This window comes from Schistocerca cancellata, chromosome 1, assembly GCF_023864275.1.
Source record: "Schistocerca cancellata isolate TAMUIC-IGC-003103 chromosome 1, iqSchCanc2.1, whole genome shotgun sequence".
Lineage (NCBI taxonomy): Eukaryota > Metazoa > Arthropoda > Insecta > Orthoptera > Acrididae > Schistocerca > Schistocerca cancellata.
In genome coordinates this window covers 646,202,675-646,219,936 of record NC_064626.1, presented here as the reverse complement: position 1 = coordinate 646,219,936, position 17,262 = coordinate 646,202,675, and the positions used below count along the sequence as shown (strand labels likewise).

The window sequence follows — 17,262 nt, the reverse complement described above, 5'->3', positions numbered from 1 at the left end:
AGTACTGACATAACCTCATTTAAAACCTTGCCATTTTTGAGACAATTGCTTTTTCAAAAATATTTTGTTTGAAAAATTATTGATGATGAAAAATTCCTTATTCGGACCATTGTATAGTCAAACTGTAAAAGATTTGTATAACCAATGCAATATTCTCATAACTCTAATCTGCTACTTTCTAAAAATGTGAACTTTTGTCAAAACTAATGACTTAATTGTAAAATTATTGTAATTAAAAACTTTGTTTCTCAAAAGTTCTTATGGGCAATTCAAGCTCATAAATATGGGCATTGTGTACCTGTCTCAGTCTGTTTTTTGTTCATCCCGTAAACATAATAAATTCCCTTTCTTCAGAAGTTTGTACATTTGTTTCAATTGTGTGTAGAAATGGTATTCTGAACAGTTGATCTGACAATAATAAACAATGAAAATGTCTACAAAATGTGTTTCAGTCATCATGTAAGAAACTAGAACTTGTACGATGAGCAGGAAGCAAGAGAGAAATATAAGCAACACATATTCAATTTGTAATAATTTCTTCAAAGTGTTAATGAAGTAGTGCAAGAATGGTGAGCATTTATACCCAAAATGCACTTATTTTGTTTACTTTGTTCAACTTCGTTGCTTCCCGGCTGGGATGGAATACTGCAATCCAAGGTACTATTGACAATGGTTTGCTGCTTATTCTGACGAGATTGACTCTAGAACTGAAATATGCACAGTGACTCACTTTCTCCTTACCTTGCACTGTGTAAGTAATCCCACTCCCATTATACAATTTTCTGTGCACTGTTACTTATTACCTTACATCTGTCTGGACATAAATCATTATCCTCTAAATGCTTATTCTCTTTCCATTTTCTATTCACTGATCCTCACTATACCTAGATTGAAACCCATCTGGATAGCTGTGTGCGTTGACACGGCCACTTTTGGTACAAGGAGAGATGCTAGACCCGTATCGAATCTGCCCGGCAGATTAATGGTGACGGGTTGGTCTGTTGGCCAGCCTGGATGTGGTTTTTACACGGTTTTCCACATTCCAGTAGGTGTATACCAGGCTGGTTCCCAAGTTCCCCCTCAGATACATGCTACATAAACATTCGGAACACTTTCTCACACTTGCACGCAGAATTTACTCCATACACAGACATTGGATGCACTGCTTCTGTCCTGGGGCGTGAATAGAAACCGATGACGGTAGCTGTTTGGTCTCTTTAAACACCTGCTCAGCATAAGCGTCTAGATTGGACCTTTGCGCTTCCTTTTGTAGATTTTCTGCCATCCCTACCAAGTTCAAATTCTCGAAATTCCATGCACCAACTCATAGGACATCACTCTTTCATTGGCTATTCAATCTTCTTCTCACAGTTGTTTTTTTGTTTTTTCCATACTCCGCAAGCCACCTGACGGTGTGTGGCGGAGGGTACCTTGAGTACCTCTATCGGTTCTCCCTTCTATTCCAGTCTCGTATTGTTCGTGGAAAGAAGGATTGTCGATATGCCTCTGTGTGGGCTCTAATCTCTCTGATTTTATCCTTATGGTCTCTTCGCGAGATATACGTAGGAGGGAGCAATATACTGCTTCAAAAAAAGCCCGTATCGAGCTACTGAGCGTCTCTCCTGCAGAGTCTTCCACTGGAGTTTATCTATCATCTCCGTAACGCTTTCGCGAGTACTAAATGATCCTGTAATGAAGCGCACTGCTCTCCGTTGGATCTTCTCTATATCTTCTATCAAATGAGCAAGGCAGTTATGCACATCTGATTTCATATGAACATAAATGATACAGTAGATTTGTAAGGTCAGTGCCAATACCTATACAGCAGTCAACAACACAACAAACTCAGCTATGTAAAGTTCTGCTTACTTTTCACTACCACTATTCAAAACCAAAGTACATTTCCCTTTTGGTTCATATAATATTTTTGCACAACGTTTCAGATGTAAAATGACAAAGTTTCCTACCTGAAACGGTTATCTGGAACTCTTGTGACAACATTAAGTGGCCGTGCAATCAGTTCGAAAAGGCAGGCTGCCAGCTGTGTAGGTGGATTAGAACTGGGTCCCATCATCGGTGGTGTTCGGCTGTCAACTAATCGACGCACTTGCCTGAAGTAGCCATGTGCTATTAGGTGAGAGAACAGTTTTACCAAATATGATGTAGCGCCATTTGTTCCAAGTATACGGATACTGTTCTCCCATGATGTAAACACTTCTACCTGACAAAAAAGAATGGAAAAAATAATTTAGTTGAATAACAAAAAAGAAAATGACATTAAGACGTTGCACAAAAACTTGTCAACATTGTGTCTAGTACAACTGCCCACTCAGAGTAACAAATTACTATGTCTGTCGTGTTGAAACTAAAAATGTTTTCACTGCTTAAAGAATTATATTGTTATAGAATTACATTCTGAGAAAATGACAAGGAAGGAATGAGATTTACATTTGTGGTATATAAATGAAGCAATTATATTTGCTATAGTGGCCGGCACGAAAATAGGGCTTCAAGGTCATCTCACCATCTTACAGCATTGCCAGTTTTTATTATTATTATTATTATTATTATTATTATTATTATATAGTGATAGGTTCCAATGTTCGCAAAAAAAAAAAAACATTGGGCAACTCTATTTTTAGTCTAGAATACGATGGAGTACTTTCCAAAAGAAAATTCTCACTAGCTGCTAGGAAAAAAAATGAAAATATTACAAGAAATTCTGGAGGAAAATAATTTTTTACTTCAACCTGTGGCATATCAGAATCACTAATGTAATTGGGGAAAAAATCCTCAAAGTTTACAGAACCATCTGCTGCATCTTTTATTTCAGAAACATAAACGTATTCTGAGACAAAAAATATTACAAGAGGTGTGAAACTGTGCCAACTGCGTAGCGGAAAATCTGGTCGCTGATGAATTTTTATTCTGTAGGACTTCCCACGAGAAAGTTGTTAAGAAAACTACAAAATTATTTTGGTAACATTTCAGACATCATTATTGTGTCATATCACGTACAGAGGCAAATTACTTCCATGATATTCCGTGCGCAGCAGTGCACGAGTCGTCGTAGGCTGTTGCCGAGAGTTTTGTTTGGACAGCTTACTTTAATATGACCGAGAATATTCCCTACTTCGCGAAAATATTTTACTGGCTGCTATTACATATCCTTTGTCATAGCATCCATCACTCAAAACACCAATATATGCTATGTAAAAGTAAGTGTAGTTATTTTGTATGTCCTCTATAACTGACATGAATAGACAAACATTTAAATCGAGTCAGCATTTTACATAGTCGGCACTTACCTAAACTGAAGGATCTTCTGGCCCCTTCCTTCAGATTCACTGTCACTTTTCAGCCAGGTGTATCATCACAGATTCCACTGTGGTGTCTCTTAAACCCTGGTTCAAGAAATCAGTTTCTTGCAATGCTTCCACATGTTTTATGCACCTCTCCAAGTCCTGCTGAGTAACATTGTAAAGAGCTTCGTGTGTTAGCTTCTTGGCATCAGCAAGTTTGAAAGTATTATCTCTTTTCGCTACTTCTCGCTTTACTTGGGCCCATATCAATTCAATGGGATTATACTGGCAGTTATCATGGTAGACATACCACTTGGTGTCCCATTTCATTTGCCAGTCGATCTAATTCGTAAGTCTTCTTGGTATCTATGATTTCTTCCTTACACAGGAGAGCCTTCATTTGATTGACTGAAAATTAAACATTCTTTCTCTTTAACCACTCCATAATATCTGACTTGTGCCAATTTGAACGTGGCAGCTTTTCTGTCAGAATGGAGTGGTAGCTGGTGTTATCCATCATGATAATTGACCCTTCTTCCAGTGCAGAAAACAGTCAAATAAACCAATTCTTAAAACCTTCTCCATTCATTTCTGAAAGGTAATTGGATTGGCAAGAACTTTTCCCACCACAAAAAACAAGTTTGGCCTCTGTTATGAAGCCTGTGGTTAATGAACCAGCATGGGCGATGATTAATCTGCCACCTCTACCAGTTGACATTTTCCTTTGGAGTCATGCCATATATACTTATTGGTGTCGTTCTGTGAAACCCAAGTTTCATCCAAGTACACTACAGGCCTGGTGTCTCCAGCATGCAAGAAGCACATTGTATGCAAAAACTTTGCTCTTGCTGCTGTGTTCCATTAAGAATTTCTGCCCATCATTACACTTCTTGAATCTGATACCAAGGGAGCGGAGAAGACGAAGAACAGAGGTCTCAGGGCCCAAGTAATTAATTTTTTCACAGAGATCAGCCTGTATTTTTTAGCCATTGGATACTCACCTCTGTCGTAATATCGAAGTACAGTTCTACGCATGTGCTCTTTGTTAAAATCGTCAAAGTTGGTTGATTTCTGCTCGTTTGTTTCCCTTTCTTGGAGAATCGAAACACTCATTCGTGTCTGGAGATTCTGTCAATTACACAGATTTGCTAATAAGGTCTACAGTCAACTTGGAAACACCACACACTTTAGTAATAAGTTTATGAATCTGCGCAAAATTTAAGTTATTCCTCGCTTCTTCATTGTCAGCTACATCAATAAAAGACTTGAGTACATTCAATATGATAAGTTTCGATTGTTTACGGATGTCTTTCCACCCTTTACGCACACTGACCGTAGGAGTACTACAAGGAGGCCGTTGCTCCTGCATTGTTCACCACCGAACACACATCGAAGCACCTTTCTAAAGACAGTAAGACACTGAGATCAGACGTGAACACTTGATATAGCACGGTAACTCTGAGCTTTCAGCTGCTCTGACCTATCGCACCGCTAATGGTACCTACATGGCAACAAAGCCGAGAGGCGGGCGAATCACAGCCCACATCCCCTGCTGGCAGCAGGCAGCGGCCATGACCTTGAGGAATCTACTTTCGTGTTGGCCACTCTAGTGTCTTGTGTGTCTGAGTGTTCCTTGGAGAATTTCAAATTTCTTGAGACAATTCAGAGATGAACCCTGAATGGGAAGTCACAATGAAACAAAATGCACATCATCTGAGTGGCTGAGCAATAAACTAAGAAAAGACAACAGATGTTAAACTTCAGCTTGTAAGCACTTATTAAATATTAATAACTGTAAACAGAATATAGTGGTAACAGGTTAAAAATAATAAGGAATTCTCATTCGTAATGGGACTGAATTCAAAAAGTAACTCTTGAATCTCATGACAAACAGAACAACATACAATTTGTGGTAAAGGCACAAGAAGAGGACAGTACCTGTTTCCTCGATGTAAGTAAAACAAAGGCAATTGTACCACAAACTGCACTTTGTGATTTCAGTAAAGCCTTTGACTATATACCCTTTAATGAGTTACTTGCAAAACTGAAATTTTATGACATATACAACACATCTTTAGCTATAATCAAGACCTGTTTAAGAAATAGGAGTCAGTTTGTCTCACTTAAAAACAGATGCTCTACAGAGAAGGAATGGTGTGTCACAAGCTTCAGTCCATGGTCCATTTCTGTTCAACATTGGAATTAATGAACAACACAATGCTGCTCAATGCATACCCAACATGTAGAATTGCATCAGGCAAACTCAGAAAAAATTAGAACTAGGAATGAACAACAATAATTGAAATTCCTGGATGGAACAACACGTAAAATAAGAGAAAGGCAACTGCTCACCTATATTGGAATGTGTGGAGCATAGAAACACACAACACAAACATTATTCACACTAGCTTTCCCGAACTTGCTCTTTTTCTAGTGAAGTACGCACAATCATACACACAAGCACACTGACATCCAAATGCACTCTCCTGTGCTGCGGAATCTGAATGATCAAGTGTCTGGTAAAAGCAATTAATGAATACTTTATATAAAATCCATGCCAATAAGCATCTGAAACTGCTCCTTAAAATTTCTGCCAGCAGCAAGACTTAAAAATCAGAAGTCCGGGTTTCAATCTCAGTTATGTTACTTCCGTGGCAGGTCAAGTGGGTACAGAAAATAGGATGGGAAAAAGGCCTAAAGATTTGTCAAATGCTCATGAAAAATCCAGGTTCAACTTCTAGTTCTGTGACAAATGAAAATGAATACTTTCTTGGCAATTATTTAACGAGTGTACAAATGGTTCTATGTAGTCATGTTAAGACATATTTAGCTCTTTGAAATATTTACCAGGACCAGCAAAAGGTAATTATTTAGCTTTGTGTTACTTTCATCTACAGATAAACGTACCGAGAGGTACATGATCACAGAGAAAACTAAGTGTCAGCTGCTGAAAACAAAATCAGAGAAACTTATAAACCAATTACATGTAATTTTCTTTTAATTTCTCTTCAGCATTTTGAATTTGCCCCAAAACAAAGTTCAGTTGCAAGAAATGATGCTACAGCTTCAAAATGAGTCAAGTCAATCAGATATTACTCATTTTTCTTCTTACTTTGATGCCATCTTACTTTGATCAAAAGTATCCGCACACCTGGCTGAAAATGGCTTACAAGTTCGTGGCGCCCTCCATCAGTAATGTTGGAATTCAATACAGTGTTGGCCCACCCTTAGCCTTGATGACTCTTGCAGGCATACGTTCAGTCAGATGCTGGAAGGTTTCATGGGGAATGACAGCCCATTCTTCACGCAGTGCTGCAGTGAGGAGAGGTATTGATGTCTGTCGGTGAGGCCTGGCACGAAGTCAGCTTTCCAAAACTATCCAAAGGTGTTCAACAGGATTCAGGGCACAACTAAGTGCAGGCCAGTCCATTACAAGGATGTTATTGTCATTTAACTATTCTGCCACAGGCCGTGCATTATGAACAGGTGCTTGATCGTGTTGAAAGATGCAATCGCCATCCCAGACTTGCTCTTCAACAGTGGAAAGCAAGAAGGTGCTTAAAACATCAATGTAGGCCTGTGCTGTGATAGTGGCATGCAAAACAACAAGGGGTGCAAGCCCTCTCCATGAAAAACACAACCACACCATAACACCACCGCCTCCTTATTTTACCACTGGCACTACATACGCTGGCAGATGACTTTCATTGGGCATTCGCCATATTCACACCCTTCCATCAGATTGCCACATTGTGTATCGTGATTCGTCACTCCACACCAGGTTTTTCCACTGTTCAATCGTCCAATATTTACGCTCCTTACACCAAGTGAGGCATCATTTGGTATTTACCGGTGTGATGCAGTGGTTTATGAGCAGCTCCGCAACCATGAAATCCAAGTTCTCTAACCTCCCACCTAAGTGTCATAGTACTTTTAGTGTCTCCTGATGCAGTTTGGAATTCCTCTGTGATGGTCTGGATAGATGTGTGCATATTACACATTACGACCCTCTTCAACTGTCGGCGGTCTCTGTCAGTCAACAGATGAGGTAGTCCTGTACACTTTTATGCTGTACGTGTCCCTTCACTCTTACACTTCACTATCACATCAGAAACAGTGGACTTAGGGATGTTTAGGAGTATGTAAATGTCGCGTACAGATGTATGACACAAGTGACATCCGATAAACCTGACCAAGTTCGATGTCTGTGAGTTCCACAGAGCAACCATTCTGCTCTCTCATGATGTCTAATGACTACTGAGGTCACTGATATGGAGTACCTGACAGTAGGTGGCAGCACAATGCACCTACATTTTTGAAGGTGTCCAGATACTTTTGATCACATAGTGTATTCAGAGTTGTTTCTATGAAACATATACTTGTATTAATATGCTACATAATGAAAAAGGTGGATTGAAATTTAACACCTGTGTGTAGTATGGTGCTTGCATGATTTGTCACTGATCAACATCATGTGGTGTAATTACAACGGACTCTGTGGGAGGTGAAGATATTGTTTACATGGCAATTCAAATCTGGCATGCCTGGATAGCTTAGTTGGTAAAGGGCACTTTTCCCAAAAGCCAAAATTCCAAGTTCTAATCCTGATTCAGCAACTATCTTTAATCTCTCAGAAACTTTCATACCATCATACCAGTACACATTCTGCTGCACAGTGAAAGATTCATTTTAGAAAGTTTTGAATGTTCAGCATGAACAAAGACAACATAATGCTAGAAGTGATTCCACTTCTGAGAAAAGTAAATGAAAAGTGTATATTCTCAAGTTATAATAAACATCTTTTCAAAACAGGGTGCAAAATTATTTTCAATTTGTGAGAGATGAGGTCTGGTCAAGAGAAGCACAACACGAGCTTAATGGAAGGCTGAAGACTGAACTGCACATAATTGCTTGAAGAAAACAATAGATTAGTGTGAGAGGCTGTCAGTGTATGGTGATCACTGTTGGTATGGATCGAAACTATGTGGGACTAGCTAGATCCCACTTTTCTGAAAACAATCTTACTAGATACTTTATCTGGTCATGCTTTAGACATTATGACCATCTCTATGGAAACAAGAATAAGCAGGCAAACTCTCCCTCCAGTTTATCTCAATCAGAAGTTTCTAGTGCACTTGACAGGTAGAAGAGATACAATTGATTTTCTGCTCTAGCCCACCCATACTTGATACCCCACAGAATTTACTTGTGATTGATTCTGCCATCCTGCAGTAAGCCAAACCCATTGGCCACATTTTTGGAGGACATCAAAGCTGCCTGCATCCACTCGAAATTTAGTTATGTTGCTCAAGTAGTAGTAGTAGTAGTAGTTGTTGTTGTTGTTATAGGTTATGCTCGGAAATATCTGCATTCTGGCCTCCATCATTATAAGCACTTATTGTAATTATGGACCCAAAAAATTTTTCTGCTTTCTACCATCTTATTACTTACCTTAAGTGTAGCAATAAGAAGCCCCTGTGATAGTTAAAGAACATTTATTATTATTTTAACTCCATGAAACTATCCCGTCAGTTAACAGAGTTGCAAAAAAGAAAAAAAAATAGTGTACTCATGGGCCTGCTTTCAAGTTTACATGTGAATTAGTAGCATTGATATATTCTCCACTTGGATTTTCATTGTTGAAATGGATGGAATATGATGCTAGCCCACTTTGAATGCTATACATACATATGTATTTCTGTATTATGAATGTAATGAACAACAGACTGAACTGCAGTTGCTGGAAGTTGATACAGATTAGTAGTGTGCACATTAGCTGACATTCAAGCCACAAGAAATGAAGAAAAAAAGTAATAAATGCTAAACACAACAAGAAATAACTAGCAACAGATCAATCACCTGTTTTCAGCACAGTAATTCTTCAAAACTTAGTTTATGCATATACATCTGAAAATTAAAAATAATTTCAAGGGTAAATTTAAGCAAATAATCTAGCTGCCCAGTTCTCGAGAGGGACATAAGCAAGACTGAAAATGTTGCTAGCTTTCGGATGATGCTACACAGTTCCAGCTGATTAAATGGCACAATGGCTGTTATATTTCAACCAACCTATTTCATGTGTCATTTTCAATACATGCATATGTTTCAGTGAAACCAGTGAATATGTAGTGTTTAGACAGTTTGGAAAATTAATTACAGAGTGGCTGCAGAGGACAGTAATTCCTCAAGAATGGAACAATGTTGAAAATATCATCCTCCCGAAAAAAGAAGACATCATCATCATCAAATCATCATCATCAAATCATCATCATCATTTAAGACTGATTATGCCTTTCAGCGTTCAGTCTGGAGCATAGCCCCCTTATAAAATTCCTCCACGATCCCCTATTCAGTGCTAACATTGGTGCCTCTTCTGATGTTAAACCTATTACTTCAAAATCATTCTTAACCGAATCCAGGTACCTTCTCCTTGGTCTGCCCCGACTCCTCCTACCCTCTACTGCTGAACCCATGAGTCTCTTGGGATAACCTTGCTTCTCCCATGCATGTAACATGACCCCACCATCTAAGCCTGTTCGCCCTGACTGCTACATCTATAGAGTTCACTCCCAGTTTTTCTTTGATTTCCTCATTGTGGACACCCTCCTGCCATTGTTCCCATCTACTAGTACCTGCAATCATCCTAGCTACTTTCATATCCGTAACCTCAACCTTGTTGATAAGGTAACCTGAATCCACCCAGCTTTCGCTCCCATACAACAAAGTTGGTCGAAAGATTGAACGGTGCACAGATAACTTAGTCTTGGTACTGACTTCCTTCTTGCAGAGGAGAGTAGATCGTAGCTGAGCACTCACTGCATTAGCTTTGCTACACCTCGCTTCCAGTTCTTTCACTAAGTTGCCATCCTGTGAGAATATGCATCCTAAGTACTTGAAACCGTCCACCTGTTCTAACTTTGTTCCTCCTATTTGGCACTCAATCCGTTTATATTTCTTTCCCACTGATATTACTTTCGTTTTGGAGATGCTAATCTTCATACCATAGTCCTTGCATTTCTGATCTAGCTCTGAAATATTACTTTGCAAACTTTCAATGAATCTGCCATCACAACTAAGTCATCCGCATATGCAAGACTGCTTCTTTTGTGTTCACATATCTTAATTTCGCCCAGCCAGTCTATTGTTTTCAACATATGATCCATAAATAATATGAACAACAGTGGAGACAGGTTGCAACCTTGTCTTACCCCTGAAATTACCCTGAACCATGAACTCAATTTACCGTCAACTCTAACTGCTGCCTGACTATCCATGTAAAGACCTTTAATTGCTTGCAAAAGTTTGCCTCCTATTCCATAACCTCGTAGAACAGACAATAACTTCCTCCTAGGAACCCGGTCATATGCCTTTTCTAGATCTATAAAGCATAGATACAATTCCCTGTTCCACTCATAACACTTCTCCATTATTTGCCGTAAGCTAAAGATCTGGTCCTGACAACCTCTAAGAGGCCTGATTTTCATCCAATTGGTCCTCAACTAATACTCGCACTTTCCTTTCAACAATACCTGAGAAGATTTTACCCACAACGCTGATTAAAGAGATACCTCTGTAGTTGTTACAATCTTTTCTGTTTCCATGTTTAAAGATTGGTGTGATTACTGCTTTTGTCCAGTCTGATGGAACCTGTCCCGACTCCCAGGCCATTTCAATTATCCTGTGTAGCCATTTAAGACCTGACATTCCACTGTATTTGATGAGTTCCGACTTAATTTCATCCACCCCAGCTGCTTTATTGCACTGCAATCTATTGACCATTTTCTCCACATCCTCAAATGTGATCCTATTTCCATCACCATTCCTATCCCATTCTACCTCGAAATCTGAAACATTACTGATCGTATTTTCACCTACATTGAGCAACTCTTCAAAATATTCCCTCCATCTGCCCAAGGCATCCACAGGATTCACCAGCAGTTTTCCTGACCTGTCCAAAATACTTGTCATTTCCTTCTTACCTCCCATCGAAGACTGCTAATTACACTCCAGAATGGTTTTCCAGCAGCTTGACCCATAGTCTCCAACCTGTTTCCAAAGTCTTCCCAAGATTTCTTCTTGGATGCTGAAATTATCTGTTTGGCGTTGTTTCTTTCTTCAACATAACTTTCTCCATCTACCTGAGTTCTAGTATGTAGCCATTTTTGATACGCCTTTTTTCCTTTTACAGGCTGCCTTGACTGTGTCATTCCACCAAGCTGTTTGCTTCATCCTACTTTTACACACTACTGTTCCAAGACATTCTTTAGCCACTTCTAGTACTGTGTCCCTGTACCTTGTCCATTCCTTTTCCAATGACTGTAATTGACAACACTGATCATTATTTAATCTGCAGTGAAATTGAGATTGTGAGGCCAAAAGTGCAGGAGGTCAGGTCCATATGTAGGAGGATAACAGTGGAAAAAAGAAGACAAGTAAGACAATTTCCTTTCTACGATTTACATGACATTCACTAAAATTATCATGAAACAAATGGATATTGTACAGTGGAGCACTTGGAAATAATGAATGAAAGTATGAGACGAAGCAAACATATGAATTACTGTTTTGTATGAGATTCATAAATTCTGAGAAAGTTTTTGACGCAATGATAACTAAATCACCACTAACACTTGCAAAACAAGGCACTGATTCAATTTGCTTTAGTTTTTCTGACCATCAATTCTAAGGTTAGTCTGACACTGTTCACAGATCCAGTCACCTGTAAACTAATGGTGTAAAACTGGTACTCTACATTGCCAACAATTTACATTATACACTCATATCTGGGCTTCCCTCAGTAGTGCTTTCCTTCCACCATACCTTCAATAAGTTTTCAGTGGTAGCTCATTTCACATAGACCCGGACTTCATTCATATGAAGCTATGCTATAAATATAGCATCTGATGAATCTGTTTATGGTCTCAAGGTTTATATTTTTGGATATTAGCAGCTACTACCATTGCTTCCCTTTAAAAAGAAAGGGGGTGGTGGGAAGTAGCCATGTGGCATATGCCACCAGTGCACACAATTAGTTTTCTTTTTGTTTATGTCCATATTACAGCTTGCGGGTGGCACATGTTCTGGATTACTAAGCACTTCCTTTCACTTATGGGGACCCCTACAATGTAATCAGTCAACCATATTGTTATATCCTCAAGTAGTTGGACATCATCACACACATCAGAACCCAAGAAAGAAGCAACTTAAACAGCAAGGCAGAAGGGCAGCTTGCGGAAGAGAACATGACACCAAGTGGAAGCTGAGCTAAACAAGGCTGACTGACAGCACACACACACACACACACACACACACACACACACACACACACACAAAGACCTCAGCAACCTACATGAACACTGAAGGCAAAATAGATGCCAACAGGCCAAGAGCAAAGAAAGAGACAATCCTAATTGTGACCAGAGACAAATACCAAGTGCCAAAGGAGGTTGTTACCCAGTAGTTCCATAGTACAGTGATGATAGCAACTGACAATACTGCACATGAGTACAGAACTGACTGACTGTTAACTGGGCAGCTGTATTTATATTGGCTACCAGGAATACTATTGGCCAATACTAATGTAGTGAGAAGAATTGCACACACACACACACACCCTCTAGTGCAATGCTGTATCCTATAATGGCCATCTAGGTCCATTACCTGCAGTGGGCATTCAATTTCCGCAGAGCCAAGTACCTGAACCTTCCCCCTGAAACTGGTGCATATGGATGAAAACATACCGGACAGTGCATTGGAATGTGGAATGGAGGCACAAGTGAAGATCCTGTCCCTTCGACCACCAGCTGTACCAAGGGAGGGTGTCTGGCAGCATTCAACACAACATTGCTGCTAAGGGCATATCAAGTGGTCCCACCAATCTATATGTATGCAGAAGGGATCGAAAGTCCGACAGGGCGGAGTTGTAGGTTGCCACAGAAAGCAATGACCCATGGGGGCACATTGTGACTGGAAGGCAGCAGGGAACTGGCAGCAGATGCAGCATCTGCACTCAAAGCCAGAGTTTGTTATGGCGGCACTCGAGCCCCTTCTGTGTTTGGACCAATGTAACCCACTGCCCATACATATTCACAACTGTCACCAGTGTTCAAACCTCAGTACTCCAATAGGATCGGGCCCACACAGCTGTGCCAGGTGTTTAATACTGGGAGGGACAGGGGTGGGGCTCTGGAGGGGGCAGCATCAGGCGAAGAAATAGGGTTCGCAATTGCCCCATGTGTAGGAGCTCAATGGAGCTATGATGATTAATTGTCATGGTTTGATAACTGCTCAGAAACCTGGCTTGATGGCAGAGATTTCAACAACTTTTTTCATGTGCTGCTTTAAGGACCGAACTTCCACTTCACCATTTGAGGAAAGACGAAACAGAGGGCTGCAAATATGTTTTATATCATTCGCCTTGAAGAAATCTTTGAAGGCAAATGGTGTTCAGGAGCTGAACTCATTTGCCAATAAGCGGGGTAGGTAACTGGGCCAGCCATGTGTCACATAGGACCTCCTGCAAGGTAGGGTACTGACACCTGACAGCAAAGACTTGAATAGCCATAATGGGGAAACAGTCCAACATACTTTGCCACTCAGTATCAGTGTGAAAGCAGAGCACCTCCTGTTGATTGAAATCAGGATTCAGGTCAGTAGGTAGATGTACAACATGTCTGAATTGAACTGCTGAGCCGTGGGTTTGCACTGGATGGTACAACTGTATGCACTCAGGGACAATGCCCAGCTCTGGAGGCATTGGACTGTTCGCTCTGGGAGGCTGTAATGCGGCCTGAATAATCCAACCAATGGATTGTGGTAGGTAATTGCGGAGAACTATGTCCCAAAAAGATAGACATGAAACTTTGCAATGACAAATACTGTCGCCAATGCCTCCTTTATGGTCTGCGAATAGCTCCACCATGCCAGCACCAATGTCTTTGATGAGTGTGCTATTGGCTGTTCGGAGCCACCCCATGCCTGTGCGCCAAGATTGAACAAATGCCATATGCAGATGTTGACATATGGTTCAAACAATGAACAACCAGGAGAGATTGGTGAGAGGCATGGGAAGGAGTTCAACATGGTTTTCAATTGGGTAAAAGTTCAGTCCTAGGTGAGGATCCAGATGTAGGACGCACCCATTTTATGCAACTGAATGAGGGTTTGCGCAATGTGGGCTGGGGGGGGGGGGTTGCCCAAAAACTCCTGCAATTCTGTTAAGTCTGTCAGGTAAGGTAAGGAGTATATCACGGAGACATTCCACCAAATGGTCTTCAGTGAGCCAGTGACCCAAGTATTCCACTTCTGGCCGAAAAAACTGGCACTTCTCTAAATGTCAGTGCAGGTCTGTGTCCTGCAGGGTCGTTAAAAGGATACAGAGATTTTTGTAAATGCTTGGTGGGAGGGAGATCAACCAAGTAATTCATGCAAACAGGAACACGCTGTGTCAGCTGTTTAGGAAATCTTTAGAAAATTGGGGGGGGGGGGGGGGGGGGCAAAGGCAATGTCAAATGGGAGCTGCTTATACTTGTACAAATCAAAAGGCATACTAATGACAGTGATGTTCTGCAATTTCTCATCTAAGGGTAGCTGGAGGTAACCATAGGTGAAGTCGATCTTTGAGTAGTATTCCCCTCCAACAAGTCTGGCGAGATAGCTTTCTGGCTGGGGATAAGATAAATTTTCGCCTGCAATTAAGCAGTGATTACAGACTTGAAATCTACACAATCTAAAGGAACTATTGGGCTTTATGATGAAGATGGGGTGTGGCCCATGCACTAGACTTCACCAGCTCGATAACCCCGGCAACCTGGATATGACCTCGCTCCTGCTTCACATCAGTATATACTGTAACCAAAGTTGGCCTGATGTAAAAATGAGGCATGGCATCAAGCTGAAGAGTGATGTGTGTCTGAAAGTGTGAAGCACACCTTAAATATGGCTGAAACAGAGATGCAAATGCAGTGCAGAGACTGTTTAGTTCCTGGAAAGGAACTATGTCTGATACAACCCTGACTTCATTATCAGGAATAGAAAGCCCAAATGATTTAAATGCACTGAGGCCAGAAATGTTGATAGCAGATGGGTATTCAACCACAAATAATTTTACGAGCATGTAACACTTTTGCAGGCTGCAATAACTTTGAACTGCTCGCTAAGAGGAATAGAACTGTCCCCATAGGTCACAAAATGCAGCAAGAGCAGGAACAACTCTCTTGAGCCCGGTAGTGTGAACACCACCTGATTGTTCAAAGAAACAGTGGCTTCTGTGTCCACCTGAGACATAAGTCCTGGTGAGAAACGTGAATAATAAGAAACAATTTCTCCATGTACGGAGCCATGAAGCACTCGCGGGGAGGAAAGGAGTGTGTTGCACGGTTTCAACACACTGAGTGGAGATGCCTCTCTTTGCCACAGCACAGGCAGGACCACAAGCTATTTGGAAAGCCTGCTTGGGAGTAAGCAGAAAAACACTGAGTGCATGTAGGGAGTGTTGTCCATGACCACTGACAAGGGGCAACCGGAGGCTCTGTCACCACTGAGATGTCTGACAATGATGAATCGCAACGTCACTGCAACCGGGGATTCACCCTACACATGCGACATGGGGGTGACACATATGGTGGTGGGATAACTGCTCCAACTTGTGGCCTCACCACAAGTCATTCGTTAGCAGTCTGCTCAGTCTTGAACAAGTGTGCAATGCGCAATATGTCCTCCAACAATGAGTTACCCAATTTCAATGCTGCTGTGTGGATCTCAGGATCAGGTGTGAGCTGAACCACCACATCATAAATGAAGGAGCATGTACACATGGTCTTCCAGCCTTGATTGGCACAAGTGAAATCGCATTTGTGGCCCAGACCTTGCACCTCGCAAGTCAGACATCCACGAATGGTATGCTTCTCCAAGACTGTTTATGGCATTGGTGAAACTTGAGCCTGTAGGCAATCACAAAATATTTCTATGAATAATAATTACTCAACAAAGCGCGGAACTCCTGGAAGCAGAACACGATGGGTCAGATACAGGCGCCATTTTGTGGAGCAGAAAAAAGCGTTCAGCTATGCCAAAGACAGAAATATCAATCACTGCAATAAATCTACTTGAAATGCAGTTAATTGTTGCTTCAGTCAATGCAGACATGTCTCAGCCCTCTGTAGCTTTACTGAAAGATGAAAACGAGGGACGACAAATGGGGGCGTCGACTGCATGGGGCAATAAAGCATGGAGCAATGCAGGCTCGTGCACGTCGGGTTTCTCCATCTGAAGCCGAAATCACTTTTGTAACAAGTGAACTGAAGCTGCTGCTTTGCAATAGCTGCTGCTGTTGCTCCAGCAGAAAAACCAATTTAGCATCAGTGCTACTGCATGGCTTCCTTTTTTCTTGCTGTCATTGTATATGCTCGAGTAACCTGATATCAACACAAATGCCAGGGCCCATGAAAAACACCTGAGGCCGCAGGGCAAAAGGGCTGCCTGTAGAAGAGAACAGCTGAGCTAACACAGCTGACTGACGGTGGACAGAAAACAGACATGGACAAGATCACAACAACCTGTGTAAATAATGAAATGCAAAGCAAAAGCCTCCACCACAATGGTGTCAAGAATCCAAGAGCAAAGAGAGGGACAACCCGAATGACAACCAGAGGCAAAGCCCAATGGCCAAATAAGGTAGTTATTCAGTAGTCCATAGAGCAGCAATGACAGTGAATAACAACGTCAGACATGAATACAGAACTGACTATCTGCTGGATGTGCGTATCTTTACCAGCCGCAAGGAACACCACGGGCCAGTGTATTCACATAGTGAGCTGAGTGGTGTGCTCACACTGTGAACGCAGTCTTTAGTAAGACTGTGCCTTCTAACAGCAGTCTAGGTCCATTAACTCCTGCAGGCTTCATTGGCTGTGGAGCAGATATATCATGTTGACTTCCTATTCGTGACAAACAATTTCCA

General features: G+C 41.1%; 1 protein-coding gene across 2 annotated transcripts in view; it reads right to left on the bottom strand.

Moving 5' to 3' along the window:
- The window catches only part of LOC126183417 (ubiquitin-protein ligase E3C), a 216,554-nt gene that overhangs the window by 156,883 nt on the left and 42,409 nt on the right, over positions 1–17,262 (bottom strand). For both annotated transcript variants that reach the window (XM_049925370.1, XM_049925378.1), the window contains exon 5: positions 1,968–2,221. In XM_049925370.1, the coding sequence (XP_049781327.1) occupies positions 1,968–2,221 (254 nt within the window). The remainder of the gene's footprint in view (positions 1–1,967; positions 2,222–17,262) is intronic.